We start from the raw sequence: 16,980 nt of genomic DNA on the forward strand, positions 1-16,980 counted from the left end.
CTTCCACCATCATCGCCGCCGGAAAGCACCTACAACCGACCACTATTTCCGAAAAAAAATTCCGGCCAGTTAGCATTCAGATGCCGCAATATCCGTCACACCGCTAAGATTGGTGGTGGCCGGCCATCACCGTTAAACGAAGCCACCGTTCACTACAGCCGCTGCCTCCACCAATGCAGCAAACCACCGGCGACCCACTGACCCGAAAACCAGCTCCGTCTTTCACTCTTTAAACACCACCGGTTCGATTTTTATTTTTCTAAGATTCCGGTCACCAATTAGGGTTCCGGCGCCGCCTTTCCGATGAACCATGTCCGGGTAACTACAATCATCACCATAATCTCCTTTCTTCTTCATCATCATCTTCAAAACACCGATTCCCACCACAAACTCATCACAACGATGAAGCCGTAGCCGGAAAAACATTACATGCTAACAACTACCGCCGACAACCGTCTGCCGGAAAAACCAACATAACAAGTCTCTACCCTTTCACACAGAACACCTACTATTCTTGTTGTTCTTCACCGAAACCTCAAGCTCAGAAAATCTTCATAAAGACATTAAAACATACCTCTTAAACTTGGCCGTGAAACCCCCGGATCTACAAAGACGAACTTCAAGCATATGCTTATTTCCAACTTTATTTCCAAACTTTTAACTTTATTTTCAAAACTTCATCGGAATTAACGACTCGGTTCGAGTAATAGCGGAAATAGAACCCGAATATCAAGAACAAAGTTGAATCAGTTGATTCAAACCCGCTCTGATACCAATTGTAGGTCCCGAAACCGACGGATCCGACAACGAACGGTTTTTTCTTGATAAGCGATCGAGACGGGTGCGGTAAATCAAACGACCGAACATAATATAAAGACAAATTCAAACGACCGAACATAATGCCCGAAGTTCTCGTCTCGTGTCCAAAATTCTAGTCCACTTTAATTATTAACTTGACCGTAAATATATAACGGGTTTCATACTTTGATATCGCAAGTCACATTTTTGGTCTTACAATGACCTTTTACCAATTGATGTACTGGGTGGTTGGGCTTTGTTGGTCATTCAAAAAATTAATTTAACATTTATGAGCTTCTTAGAATTTACCTGTTATATATAATTTCTCTATTCTATAAAGATATACCATCCGAATTATAACAAACACAAACTCATTCAACAAAATGATGCATTTATATTCTGTGTTATCCTTTGAAATCTTTTACGCACCTTTTATTAAAAGCGATAAGTTATATGCCTGTCTCAGTACGTTATGTGTTAAGTTTCAGTTTATTCAATCTTTTAAGTTAGTTTGATGTGTTCGATGGTTAGCGCGTCCGTATCCAACGAATGTTCGAAACTTAACAAGGTGGTGGGGGTCAGCACTCAACTGTTTATTAGATGGCTGCCATGCATTATATATCCGAATCTTAACCCAAGCAGGTTGTCTCAACTGTTCTATTTTCTTTTCTGGGACCCACCTCACCCTACTGCCTACACGTGATCAGCATTGCTTAAAAATATTCGATAACTAAAAACTAGAGGAATTAATACTTATATCTACGGTTGGGGACACTTTGAAACAAGATACTAGGTTGAGGGTCACATATAGTTTATGGGTCTAAGTGTCACCTTCAATAATCATATGTTTTGGTCCCTATAAATAACCACCACCCCCCTTTCATTTTCACCATCAAAGCACCAGCTAGTATTTGTAAGTTGTAACATATACCATCACCAAATAACCAACTAACAAACAATGGACCAGAAAAAGAAGCTCTCTTCTTCGTCATCGCCATCTTCATTTACCGAGAATCTGTTTGGCCCTAAGGATGCATCTTCCACTTCCTCATCTGGCCTTTTCAGCACTGTCTTCGGTCCATCCTCCACGGTATCATCCTCCTCCTCTCTTTTTATGGATTTAAACTTTAAAGCCAATAGAATAGAACCGCATAATCTTACACTATATATTGTTTTCAGGGTCTAGGAAGACACCCATCGTACTCAGGATCATCGAAAAACCAGGAATTTGGAGGTGCATATGGAGGTGGCAAACCTTCAACACTAGGTTTATAACTTTTTATACTATTTTAACTCAAGCGAGGTTAATTAATTGGTTACTAATTAGATATCTATTGGAAGTAGATTACAAGACACAAAGAAACATGGGTGTAAAGGAGGGAAGTCCTGTTTACGGAAATGAAACAGCAGAACCAAGCTATCTCAGTTCTTCCATCTATTATGGTGGCCAAGAAGTTTATTCTCCAAACACCCAAACCACTCGCCATCCTCATACAGTGAGTATATGCGTCTCCGCCATTTTGTTACGTCTTTATGTTAAATATGTTAGAACTAACAACGTCTCATACGCGTTTTGGTTGATTAATTAGTTGAAGAAAGATGGAGGTGATACTGATCCAAATGAGGGCAGTGCTTCAAGGGGAAACTGGTGGCAAGGTAACAACTTTATGGGACCTTTTGGTACCGATCGATATAAAATGTTTAATTTTTCAAGTGATATAAAGATCTTGTTTTTGTGATCATACAGGTTCTCTCTACTACTAAAATGTCATGCTTTATATGAATGGATGAAGATGAAGATCAGGGTAGTGATTTCTGTTTGTTTCAAGGTTTTATTTTAGTCTTAACAAGTGGTCACTTGGAGTTGAATGTCTCCAGCTTCAACTCTTACGCAAAATGTAAACCTACTTTCTGTATCTAATTTAGTCGGTTTTTGACTAGTAATATATACCCTCTTTTGGATGTGTCAAATTAGACTTGGAATGTAGCATCCTTCTGTTGAAGATAATATGCGTTTTCTTTTATTCATATATTCTAAAAATTGCATATTCTTTAAGATAATTTGGTAATATGCTTGGATAATCTCTCTCTCGTGTGCCATATTGAACCGGGTGTGTTCGTATCATTATCTTAATTATAAATGATATATAAAAATACTACTTAAAATAATAATACAACTTGAAAATCTAAAGCTCACTTTTGTAAGAATCATAGTTACATTTAGCATATGCAACATCTCTTTAGACCGAATAAATGTGTAAATTGTGAAGTGTAGTGAGGTTTTTTATTAACAACCCACGAAGTTATCTTGAATAGGACTAAGATTAAGGTCTTCAGTCAAACCGCACCTTATTTTCCTCACGATGGTTGAAGTAATCAATTTTCTAACGAGTTTCCAAGTATGCATGCTTGATAGTTGACATGTCAAGCCCACTCTTTTCCTATGAACAATATGTCCACAAAATCATTGTGATCGAGGCCATTTCATTGTCATCTTTCCTATATGTTGCAACTTGTGTAACTCGATGTTTTATGGGATATGCGGATGGTCACATAGACATATGACTCACTAATTTTGGGCATTGTTACATAAATTTCTATAAACTTTTCTTTTTTTTCCTTAACTAAGCTAACTAATCTATTTCTATATATAGTATATAATAATAAATAACTAAGGGGACGTGTGACATCTTTTTAGCGTACCAAAAAATGTGTTTTACGACTTCGTTTTTCTTAAATAGAAAAAAATCATAAAAGCTACCAATTTGCCTTTCATTTTCTACTAAAAAATACTCATGACTTAAAAAAGTCTTATTTTTGTATTTATGTTTTAATTATTCATTCTTTCACCTATTTAAGATCTAGTAATTTACGTATTAAGTTTTAAATTGATTATAAAAAATATTAAGTGTTTAAATATTATTAAAAGAGTATATAGTTACCAAAAATAAATAAAAAACTTAATTTGTATTTTTAACACTTAGTTTATTTAACACAATCCGCATAAAACTTTCGCCGCAACGCATAAGTGTGCATCCTAATTAATCTAATAAAATCTGACTAATAATCCTTTGCAATTATAAACCTAATTAACTCAAAAACTTCATATATACCCTAGTCGGTCAATGCCCATATTTATATTGTTTTTTAATGGAACGTTCACATTTTTATAATACATCTTGCTACTGTAACTAAAAGGATATACTCATATTAATAATATAGTTGTGAGTGAAATTATTAATCAAAACATGTTAGCATTTAACTCTAAAGAGATACCTTCCGAATTATATATAACGAACGCAAAATCATTCAATATCATCCATCATGTGTTTATATTCCATTTTATCGTTTGAAATCTTTTACCTTTTAAAAATGCCATAAATTAAGGGATATGCCTGTCTCAGTTATGTGTTAAGTTTCAGTTTATTCAATCTTTCAGTTAGTTAGATGTGTTCGATGGTTAATTCATCCGTATCCAACGAATGTTCGAAACTTAATAAGGTGGTGGGGGTCAACACTCTTAACAGTTTATTAGATGGCTACCAAGCATTATCCGAATCTTAACCCAAGTTGTCTCAAATGTTCTATTTTCTATTATAGGACCCACCTCACCCTACTGCCTACACGTGATCAACACTGCTTAAAAATATTCGATAACTAAAAACTAGAGGAATTAATACTTATATCTACGGTTGGGGACATTTTGAAACAAGACACTAAGTTGGGGGTCACATATATTGTATGGGTCAAGTGTCACCTTCAATAATCATATGTTTTGGCCCCTATAAATTTTAACACAATCACCCCTTTCATTTTCTCCATCGAAGCACTAGTATTTGTTACCATCACCAAATGACCAACTACACAAGGTTGATAACTTTTTATAAATTATAACATTTTAACCCAAGTGAAGTTAGTTACTAATTAGATCATCTTTTGGCAGTAGACACAAAACCAAGAAGTTAATCTCCAAACACCCAAAACACTCGCCCTCACACAGTGAGTATCCGCATCTCCACCATTTTCTTACGAGTTAATGTTAAGAATGTTAGAACTAACATCGTGCTTGGGTTGGTTAATTAATTGAAGAAAGGATGGAGCTGACACTGATCCAAATGGTGGCACTGCTTCAAGGGGAAACTGGTGGCAAGGTAACAACTTTATAGGACTTTTTGGTATGGATCGATATAAAATGTTGTGTCATGACTTTATATGCATGGATGAAGATAATCATGATATCTGTTTGTTTCAAGGCTTTTTTTGTTATCTTGGAGTTGAATGTAGATGTCTAGCTTCAACTCCCTAATTAATGGAATATGTAAACCTACTTTCTGTATCTAATTTTGTTGGTTTTTGACTAGTCATATACCCTCTTTTGGATGTGCCAAATTAGATATGGTATGTAGCATCATTTTGTAGAAGATAATATTCGTTTTCTTTTATATTTCATATATGATAAAGTTGCATATTCTTTAAGATAATGAGGTAATATGCTCGGATAATATCTTTCTCTCTCGTGCCATAATATTTAACAACCGGATGCATGTTAATAAAAGGTATATTGGTTTTAAATAATATCTGCTATCACCTTTTGGTCTTATTCGGCCCCAACTAACGAAATGGCTGAATATGACAGTCCCACTTTTTAACATGTATGCTTCCTATGTATGATACATAGAACATGACACCAAACTTTTTCTGGTAATATAATTGCTGCACTTATATATACGGAACATGATGATATCATTTCTGTTTGTATATCCAAAATATTAGTATACCACCTACTCAATTGTTTCAACATAGGCTCGGAACGTGAGGCACTAGCATTGGCTAACAGAGTGGAGGTTTTATGCATATATGGATAAGAAAAGTGTGTGCAAGTTATTCAAAATCATCATGAGAGAAGGTTGTTTGGGGGTTGACTTATTTTTGGTAGATGTCAAGTGGGTCGGGTCTAATTGACTGGAGACGTCTTTTAGCTAAAATATTAAATTACTCAAATAAATGTATGCTCAAATAACTTAACGATCAAATGGCAAACCTCCAGTACACGTGAAGCAGAAAGAGTTTATTATTTTCCTCAAGGGCACATGGAACAGGTTAATTTCTTATTTCTTCCTTAACGAGTTCTTTTAAGATCTCTATTAGTAATGCCATGGAATTAAGAATGCATGTAATCTTCATCTGGTTATTATTATTATGGACTTACGCTTGCTTTCGAGTTTAATAAATAAAGGAAAATAAAGGAAAGATCGTTAAGGACAAAAAAGAAAGGGAAGAAAACGAAAAGATATAATTAATTGCCGTTTTCCCGAGTTTGACGGAAATGAAAAGTAAAATAAAGATTTTTATGTGTTAAAATTTATAATACTTTCCTTCCCGGTCTCTCCAATTTGAAAAGATTTGGACAAAAGAAAATAACTATGGAACACAATTTTTGGCATCCTCCTAATTCTTTTCATTTCCTTCATTAAATGAGACTCAGGATTTAGTTCGCTTCTCATCATCGATGGCAATTCATCATTCATTAATATCACTATATCATGTCACTTTTTAAGCATTTAATTGTATGGTCATACCTTTAATGACAACGAGTTTTGGCTATTATTTTGCAGCTTGAAGTCTCCATGCATGAGGGATTAGACCAGCAGCTCCTAGTATTTGACATACTGGCGAAAATATTGTGCAAAGTGATGAATGTTCAGCTGCACAAGTTTATAGCTGAGCCCATATTCATAGCCATATGCATCATTATACTTACTTTATTTGTTGTTAGCATTTTCTCATTGAATCTTGATTTGTTTGCAGGCTTAGAAAAAACCGATGAAGTATATGCACAAACAACTCTGTTGCCTGAACCAGATGTGAATGTGTTTAATTATAAGACGATTCATATGAAGAATATTGTTCATCGAAGTCAACATTTATGCTTATTTTCTTTTATGAATCAGCAAAGTGATGTGATAAGCCCAGATCCTTCATTGTTCATGCCTCTTGCTTTTGACCATTGTAGAGTTGAACTATGGATGTACATTCACATACAGACCACAATTTAAAGTAGATACTTTTGGCACATACTAGGCCTTATCCAACCCTCCCTCGTATCTGTCTAGGTGGGCGTGGCGTATTTCGGATACTATGTGCATTATAGGGTGCCTTCTGTTACAAGCAGCCAACAATTGCTCGATTCTCGACAAGTAGTCATACAATCAACAAATTGAAAGTACATAATTTGGAAAGCTCTTTAGTTCGATTCGATCACCTCTTTAACAGAAGTCAGTTTTTGAGATAATAACGAAAGTCACGTATATATAAAAGTTAAAAAAAAACTAAATAAATCCGCGTAACAAGCGAACTAAAAGCTAGTGTATATATATGGAGGCGTGTGGATCAATCCAAGGAACCTAAAATATCATCTCAATTGCATTCTTGCGTCCTTATATAACCATTTTTTATTATCGTTTATCTATCTATGATCATTATTAGTTATTTACTTTTCATATGCTATTTAGATATTTTTTTTATTATGTTATTCGGGTTTGGATCAAATACAAATGAAATTAACGTGTAAGAATCAAGTAGAGTAATTATATATACAAGTAGAGTAATTATTTAATTATGTAATAATTACTCTACGATGTAATTACATAATTACTCTACTTATATATATATATATAATTTCTCTATTTGATTCTCACAATTAGCAAGTTAATTGTATTTGTATGCTAACCTTCCCCATGCTATTCATTTTTATTACAATTACTAGCTTTTGAACCCGTGTATTACACGGGTTTTGTCAAATGAAAAAGATAAATAAAGTGTATTATTTCAGTTGTGATTCTCAAAATACTTGTAAATTAATTTAATGTAGACTTAATGGGAAAAATAAATAGGGTTAACGAAAAGTACTAAAATAACATAATTTTGGAAACACCAGGTGTTGATTTGCAAGAAATTTAAAAAAAGATACTAAAGTTAAGTAGTTGGTCAAACCTTATGTATGAAAATGACACTTGATTCAATAATGATATAATCCACACTATGTTATAACTCATTTGACAAAATGGTTTTGACCCATGACCCATGAATAGCTAGAATGAATGAGATTAAAGATTAGGAATTAGGTGAAATTTGAGCTTGACACATAAGTTTCAACATTTTCTTTTGTAAGATTGTAAGATGTTTTAGTGAAAATGGTTTTGACCCATGACCCATGAATAGCTAAAATGAATGAGATTAGAGATTAGAAATTTGGTGAAATTTGAGCTTGACACATAAGCTTCAACATTTTCTTTTTTAAGATTGTAAGATGTTTTATTTCACTAGTGGGCAATGGTCCCAGTGAGGCCACTCCACTACTGGCATTTGAAGGGGGTGTAATGTTTCAATGACACTTTTTGTGTCATCTCAGCGCCACTAATGATGTTCCGTAAGCCATACTCTATAGCTTAATATATCTCCTGCTTCAACTACAGCCTAATATTTCTTTGAAGCCTACTTAACTAAAGCCGGCCTACAATTCTCCTTTTCATTTCTCTTAGAGCATTCCCAGCTTATTCTCTACCATATATCCATATATCATATAATTACAATAAAAATCGTTGTATTTTCTCTCTACTGTTCAATTAAATAATACTTTTTATACCTTTATCATTATCTTTTATCTCTATTTCACTCACAATCACTTTTAGAAAATATTAAAAAATTATATGATGTGAGCAGTGAAACCCCAAATTTAACTTTCCTATATAACATTTTCTCTCTCATTTACTCACAACCATTTATAACCATACCATATAATTTACAAAACCATCTCACAAAGATATAAGGAATAGGCTGAGAATGCTCTTAGACCACCGTCCCAACGACCCAATTCCCATCATCCATATTGACTCCTAGCATAATTAGTTTATTTGTCTTATGGCTATTATTATTTTTTTCTTTGATTACTCGTAGCGTCACAATCCATTAAATCATTAATGGCAAATAAAATTTGATTTTACAACCGTCATTGATTTTACACCCGTCATGTTTTGTTTTCCTTTTTTATTGTTATAAATATATATAAATTCTTTAATTTAAACATGTTTCCTTCATAACCTACTAACATAAAAATCAAGTAAAAATAATATATTTCATATCAATGTTTATGCGGTTATAATATAACTAGAATTGTTGTCGCGCGTGTTGCAGCTCGACGTGTTAAACCATCAAGCGGGTCGATTATATGTTTAACTTTGACAGAAAGTTCCTAACAACAAAGTTTATTTAATAAATAAAAAATAAAATACAATGTATGTTGACTTCACAATAACTTAATCATAATCCAATAATGTGTTCTCCGTCAAATTGTAGTCAAGTCCTTGTAATCAATTATGTTAGCTCGACTTACTAAAGTATATGAGGAAATAAACTTGATTTATCTAGTTCCTCAAAACGCATCAGGCTGGCATTGAGTCCTCCAACTCTGAACACGAACTTCCTTTCCTCATGCATCTGTATTCACCCAACGTGTTCCTTGTCCGTAGAACTAAAATGGTCTTCCGGTATTAAAGTATATGAGGAAATAAACTTGATTTGTTTAGTTCCTCGAAACACATCAGGCTGGCATTGAGTCCTCCAACTCTGAACATGAACTTCCTTTCCTTGTGCATCCGTATTCACCAAATATTTTCCGCCATAAAATTAAAATCATCTATTTCAATATCCGTTGTATTCGTCTTATCCATTCACCTTACTTCCATAAGGCAGGCCACACCCAACAATCTCGAAAGCCTGTCCCACTCTAAAGTCAATAGAGATTTTCACTTCCAAAAGAACAAAGCAGCTCAACTGGTAAAGAATGGCATCCGAAGAAGTTTACTCGAACTCTCTTTTTTTTAGTAAAATAATGTGTAACCCAAGCATCTGACCTGCAACTAAAATGACATGCACATTTTACGTGAATCATTTTAACATGAACTCTTTACCAGCTAGACCGACCTGCAACTATTATCCCACATTTTGACCCAAACCTATTTAGACTATTTACACAGCCCACCAGACTTGCAACGAAAAATGGAAAAATGAAATAAAAAATGTTAGTTATACATCATGTAATCTGCAGCAACAGCAAAAGGTCAAAATCTGTAGGGCCAATATTCTATATTGTTTTTAGGATTGTATATGTCGTTTTAGTTTGCTTTTAGTCGGTGTAGTACGTACTCGGTACGTTTATTTTGTACGTTTATTTTGTAAATTTTGGAGAAATGGGGACCCTATATAAGGGTCACTTTACCCATTTCTCCAAAAGAACTCCAACAACCCTTTCTAACTCTTTCATAACTCTTGGAAATAAAAAGTTCTCTCTCCACTTCTCCTTTTTCTCTCTTTTACATAAACAAACTAAGATCCGAGATCCGAGTGTCGGTGATTTCCGCTAACCAACAACAAGGATTGATCCGAGTCAAGTCTTGAGATCCATTTAGAGGACCTGCAAGTAGTATCAGAGCTTTCGGCTCGACTTTTGTGGTTTTCGGGTCAAACTTTTCGGATTTTGATCTTAGTTTTTGTTGGATTTGAGGTTGATTTCGTGTTATTTATCTCTTTTAGGGTCCCTTACACCTTGGAAATACACAAGAATCACCAAATCTAAGTTTTTAGTGTTTTAAGTTTTAGTGTCCGAGCTCAGATTTGGCTTAAAAACTCAGATCTAGGCCGATTTATTGATTTTTAGACTAAAGTCTTTTTGACTTTTTGAAAGTTTGGGTGTTATATTCTAAAAAAAAACCGCATCGGGTACTGTAGCAGTCGCTTCCGGGTACTGTAGCAGTCGCATCGCCGAGGTACTGTAGTACTTCGCACGGGGGGGGGGGGGTTATTGTAGCAACTCATGCGAAAAAAAGGATTTCGCATGCACTGTAGCAACTCGATACTGAGTAACTCATGCGAAACACTGTAGCAACTCGGTACTGTTGCAACTCATGCGAAAAAAGGATTTCGCATACAATGTAGCGACTCGGTACTGTAGCAAAAAAAAAAAAAAATTCTATCGAGTTAAAAAAAATGTCTTACGAACCTAAACTTGGAGGAAATCTGGATATGGGAGAAAGCCGAAAAATGTAAAAGGAGAATTCGACATGTTTACACATATTAAAGGAGAATCGGTTGCCTCTCTTATCAACAGATTTGAGTCACTCGTCTCCAAAATGAGTAGTGTCGGTATCATCAATGGTTTGTTTGAGATCAACATAAAGTTGTTGAATTCACTACCTTACACATGGAACATCAATGTGGTTACCATCAAAAGAACCACAAACCTGTATACCATGACACTCTTTGAGTTGGCTTCTACCATCAAGTCTTTTGAAATGATGGAAGATAAGCTCCAAATGAACAATCTGTCCAAAGAAAATAAAGTTGGGTCAAGTAATAAAGTTTGGACAAGTGCTGCCGGTAAAAGCAGTCATGCATGTCCTATCATTCCCGACACATCACCAGTCTATGAGGTAAATCACAATCTGTGCACTCAAGCTTGCGTAAATAAGGTTACATATTATAGATATCTTTAGGACGAAGTTTTGAAAGAAAATGCAAAACTTCTTCAATTAAATTCTGTATATGTAAAGGCTGACAAGATCTACGTTGAAAAGATTAAAACTCATCATGATGATTTAGCAAATCTTAAACTTAAAATTTTTCAAAAAGAGCATAATGTTATTTATTATAAAAACATAATTAATGATTTAAAAGATGAAATTGAAAAGTTAAAACTTGAAGTTTCTGACAAAAAGGAAAAAGAAAAGCAAGTTGAAAGATCTAAAGCATCATCTGAGAAATTGGATGATCTTATTGGAGCCCAGAGAAGTACTAAAGTTAAAGCGGGGCTAGGATATGATTATTCAACAGTACCTCCACCGATGAATGATAATTACACTAGCTTGCCCCACTTTAGCTATAATACTTTTCCAGATGAGGAAATGGAATACGGGGTTGGTAGAATACCAAAGCCTGTGAAATTTGTTCCTGCTGCCTCTCAAACTGCTGCTCCAGTCCCATCATCTGATAAATCTGACATTAGTGTGTCTTGTGTAGCAGGTGATGTAAATGATGGTGAATGTGGGACGGTTAACCTGGGTTGTAAGCTAAAAAGAAAGTTAGAATCACGTTTTGAATCATGTGTGAATCTAACCAAAACTATTAACAATCCAGTTTGTAATAAAGTTTGTGAATCCATGTTGGGAAGTTTAAAGTCAGGGTCAAATTATGTATTTTGTAAAAATTCAAGTGATAATAGTTTTACAAACGTTTGCAATGAAAATGAATGTTCTTCTTCTGACTCAGATTATGAAACCGTTTGTGATGAAACGTTTGTTGAAAAATGTGTCAACGAAAGTAGGCCTGTTGAGGTGAACATATCAAGTTGTTCATCATCAAGTTGTGAGACTGAGGATAATTCAAGTAAAAGCAAAGTTTTTGAAAATGAAAAGACAAGTACTTCGTGTAAATATGTTCCACCAAATAAACGATCATTTTCTCAAACAACCAATCAATTTATAAATCCTCAGCCATACAACTTCTGTGACAACAACTACTATGGTCATTATCAACAAAATTTTGTTGATCCATATTATACAAATGCGTTTTTTAATCATGTTCCTTTCCAAGGATCAACTTTCCCACCACACCAACCACATTATAGTTCAGATGAGTTCTATGGCACTCCTAGGAGAAAGTGTTGTTTTGTGTGTGGTCACTCTTCTCATCTTGCAAGACATTGCAAGCACTGGTTCAAGCAACAACTTGATATTCAAAGGCGGCTTAGTCAGTCCCCAAAAGAAGCTTTTAGTAGCCCTGATTCAAGGACTGATCAAGCTGATAGTGAACCCAGTGAAATGGATGTGAGATCCAAGGTTAATAAAGTAAAACACAAAAAGAAACCTTTTTGGAAAACCAAGAAGGATAAAATCAAAAAGGATCCTAATACTGTAAAGTCTGAGGATTCACCTAAAACAATTTCAAAAACAAGAAAAGAAAAGTCCAAAATTGTCAAAACCAAGGAACAAGTTTTTACTTGGATTCCTAAGGACCGCTCTTCATCAAGTGAGGCTCCAACAAGAAATAAATGGTTTTCAGGAAATAAAATCAAGTTTGATCGATTTACGGTTGACCTTCTCGGGACAAAAGTATCCCAGGAACCCATGTCTATTTGAACGCTTAATGCATGCAGGGTTAATCAAGGAGGACTATCAATAGTATTAGGTACTTAGATAGTGATTGCACCCGGCATATGATGGGAGACGAACCCTTGCTATTTGATGCTAAACCATTTGATGGCGGATTCGAGTATTTCATAAGCGACATGGGAGGACAAACTTCATGGAAGGGAAGCCTTGTTTAAATGGTTCAACAACAACTTTTCGAGCGTTTCTCAAACCAACCTCGTCCAACTGCTTCTCTCAAGTGATGGATCCGGCATCAGCTGTTGAATCTCAGTTTGAATCTTTTCAACTTTGTTATACAATGTGATAATTCATGCTTAAGATAGTCTATCTGACAACAACTTTGCAGACCTTTTCACTAAAGCCATCGATCATGCCGATTTGAATTTCTGGTCGAATCGCTCGGCATGATCAATTTTGATTAAAACAACCTATCTATCTTTTTATTTTAAAATTGTAAATATTTTTCAAATATGTCACAATTTTAGAGGGAGAAAGAGTTAAGTTTAACTCACCAAAAAGATTTTCAATTCATCTTAAGAAAAGCAAAAACAAATCATTTGATTTACCAAAAAGATTTTATATTACTTTAAGAAAAACTAAAACGAATTGTCCCGTTTAGAGGGAGCTCCTGCTTAGAGGGAGTCGGATAATTAAAATTTTTAAATTTTGAGAAATTTATCCGACCATTGGAAAATGATAGTACATTGATATGCAATGATCCTAGCGCGTGAAAATAGTAGATCAAAAGTCTACAAAATCACTTACAGATGTGTAGATAAGCTTGACAAACAAACAAGTGTCGGGTGATATAAACCTAAATTTCTGCCGGTGCTAGTGGATATACAATTATGAAGCGGTTGCATGATTCCGTGAAGTCATATTCATGAAGACAGAAATGTAATTATACATGTCATACCCAAGCCTCTCTTTACCTGATCACAGTTGTCTTATGAAATATGTATCAATTTTTAATTTTTCTTTGAGTCAAGAAAAGAAAAAGAAAAAGAAAAAGAGTCAAGAAAAGAAAAAGAAAAACAGAAAAACAAAAGAAAAATCAAGAAAAAGAGTCGAAAAAGAGTCTATCTTAGGATTTTAACTTTTGTTTTATTTCTTCATTTATTTTGATTCAAGCCTTGGACTTTCTCTGTTTGTAGTCATACAAGACCTGATTGTTAAGGCCCTGAATCTTCTGCTTTCTTTTAATCTTTCTAGATTGAGTCATGTCAAGTATGTTAATAAGAGTACTGTGATCAAATAAAAAAGGTTTAAGTCAAGTTGAGGTGATATGTCAACACAAAGTAAGCCCGAGATATGATGGAATCAGTAACATGTCTGATTAAGTGGGGATCACATAAGCAACGTGCCTAATTGTACTTTAAACGTATCACTTTGGCATCAAAACACTTGTCAGGTTAAACAAATGGACGATATCTACAGTCGGTAATGAAATTATGACATAATAATATTAAAATGGAAACGCGATCTAGGGCTTTGCAAATCAATATGATTCCATGTTGTGATCTTTCTCACAAAAACATTAAAATTGTTTGAAAATTCTGTAAATATTATTGATATATAATATTAATTTCATCTTTACTCATATCTTTTATTGTTTATTTTGATTTTGTTTTATTTTAGTTTCAACTTCAAAATGTTATGTATATATTTTCGTTATATTTAAAATATATGAAAATGCCAAAAAGATTTTAAACTTTTATTATGTTCGTACATATTTTGTTAAACTTTATTTCATTCAAAATCATGTGTTTTGTTGTCAAGGTCGTTCATGCAAAGTTCGTTGGAAATCTGGGACTTAAACAAATCATTTACAAGTTGAGGGACTGAAATTGGGAGGGCCTATGAACGATTTCTTCTTGACCCTCGAGAGGGTCTGTGAGCGAATCTTATCGTTCTAAGTTTTGTGCAGCTATACATGGACAGGTAGATCAAGATCAAGTCTGCTTGGAGTTGCAGATATTGAAGCGATTAAAAGAAAACGAGAACGTGAAAGTTGGTGGTTGAACTTAAAAAGGAACTGATTGTATATGAAGACAAGGAAAGAAACCAGTCAGCTCAAGAAAGTCAACAAGAGAAAATTAGATGTCGAGCCTCCCGCATCTGAAGTTTCTAAAAATTCGCTGTTGCCGATCCTTCCCAGAAAATAAGATTGAAGTTCAAGTCTACAAGACTGGAAAATAAAGAATTGTCCAAGATCCAATCTCGTTCAAGCTACTGGATCAAGACAAGTACTAAGTTTAAGAAATAAAGACGAAGCAAAGAACTTGACGAAGGTTCCTCGACATACTCAATCCTAGAGGGAGATTGTAGGGCCAATATTCTATATTGTTTTTAGGATTGTATATGTCATTTTAGTTTGCTTTTAGTCGGTGTAGTACGTACTCGGTACGTTTATTTTGTACGTTTATTTTGTAAACTTTGGAGAAATGGGGACCCTATATAAGGCTCACTTTACCCATTTCTCCAAAAGAACTCCAACAACCCTTTATAACTCTCTCTCCACTTCTCCTTGGAAAGGAACATGATTAAAAAACGCATTTGTATAACATGGTTCAACAAAGTTTTTGATATCATAAGTCAATGGGGTGATTGTAAGGCCAAAAAGTTGTGACTTGCGATATCAAATTTCGAAACCCATTATATATTTACGGTCAAGTTAATAATTTATGTGGACAAGAAATATGGTCACGAGACGAGAGATTCGACACGCGTTTAGCTTCAACGGGAGAAAGCTTCTAGAATGTTTTTTGGCTATAAATATGTCATGTGTATTTTCATTTGTGTGTGTTTTGTACGGTGAAATCACCCACCCAAGGGGAGCTCACCTTGGGTGGGGTCGGTTCGTAAGTTTATTGTAATCTTTCAACCGATAACGAGATCGTTCATTATTATATTTTCTTTATATTATTTATGTTCGGTCGTTTGATTTCATCGCACCCGTCTCGAGCGTTTATCAAGAACAAAGCCGTTCGTTGTCAGATCCGGTTTCAGGACCTACAAAATCAGATTAAGATTTTCATAAAGATAGATTTAGTAGCCCAACTAATTCATAAGGCAAAATCTAGTATTAAAAAAAGATAAAATCTTAGCTGGTTCTATGTCAGTTCCCACGGCCATCAATGTATGCTAAAGCTGTCCTCTTCTAAGCATATTAAAAAAAATGGACCTCTCAGACCCGCGGGGGGGGGGGGGGGGGAGGTGTTCTACAATCAATCAATCATACCCGGTATAAAATCCTACCAATAGCAAAGCTATAAGTAGGGAGGGGGGTTCTGCAAAATCATATACAAATATAAAACCTATATTAATCTAGTAGCAATCTATATATTTGTATCAAGAAATTATATCTATTTTGGGTTAGTAAGGGTTCCAAGAATGGCAGCATAAAGCAAAACCTTCTCCTTTCACTAAAACCTGAATCAAATTTTTATGTCAATGTTCCTATCTTAGTACATCCATTCCCGTCATTTCTTGAATTATAGTCATTACATCCATTCCCGTCATTCTGAATTATAGTCATTCTTTTAGTAACAACACTATGTTGTGTTGAACCCAATAGGCATGATGACAGAAAGCACATGGTATGGCAATTAGAATTCCATGAATAAGCAAGACCGTAATCCTACTTGTTAACTGCCTATGCTGAATTTGCTTTTGTCATCCTCGTATTACAGAAATTAATTATGCAAGTTTTAAAAATTTCCGAATTATGAAATTCCAGGTTTCAAATAAGAATAGAACAAAATTTACGTTTACATACTTGAAAACAGGGACGCGTGTAAAGTGAGTGCTTCACACTAAAAAACCCAACATACGGGAAAAGAAAAGAGATCGAACAAGGGCTGAGACCATGGAGAAAAGTGTTACAACTCATACAGCACAAAGTACAACAATATGATGCCAAGTTTACCCAAAATTATATATATATGAAATTAAATTATCGATCAATCAACACTAAGAA

General features: G+C 34.6%; 1 protein-coding gene across 1 annotated transcript; it reads left to right on the forward strand.

Annotated features, from left to right (window-relative positions):
• Nucleotides 1–1,756: 1,756 nt before the first annotated feature.
• Nucleotides 1,757–2,562, forward strand: LOC143530869 (uncharacterized). The gene is made up of 5 exons (XM_077026292.1): nt 1,757–1,888; nt 1,978–2,065; nt 2,143–2,294; nt 2,388–2,454; nt 2,546–2,562. The coding sequence occupies exons 1-5, from the start codon at nt 1,757–1,759 to the stop codon at nt 2,560–2,562; spliced, it is 456 nt and encodes a 151-aa protein (XP_076882407.1).
• Nucleotides 2,563–16,980: the final 14,418 nt, after the last annotated feature.

The sequence above is a fragment of the Bidens hawaiensis genome, unplaced genomic scaffold, assembly GCF_021521415.1.
Source record: "Bidens hawaiensis isolate Kalapana, Puna unplaced genomic scaffold, B.hawaiensis_p1.1 tig00009039_1, whole genome shotgun sequence".
In the NCBI taxonomy this organism is placed as follows: Eukaryota; Viridiplantae; Streptophyta; class Magnoliopsida; order Asterales; family Asteraceae; genus Bidens; species Bidens hawaiensis.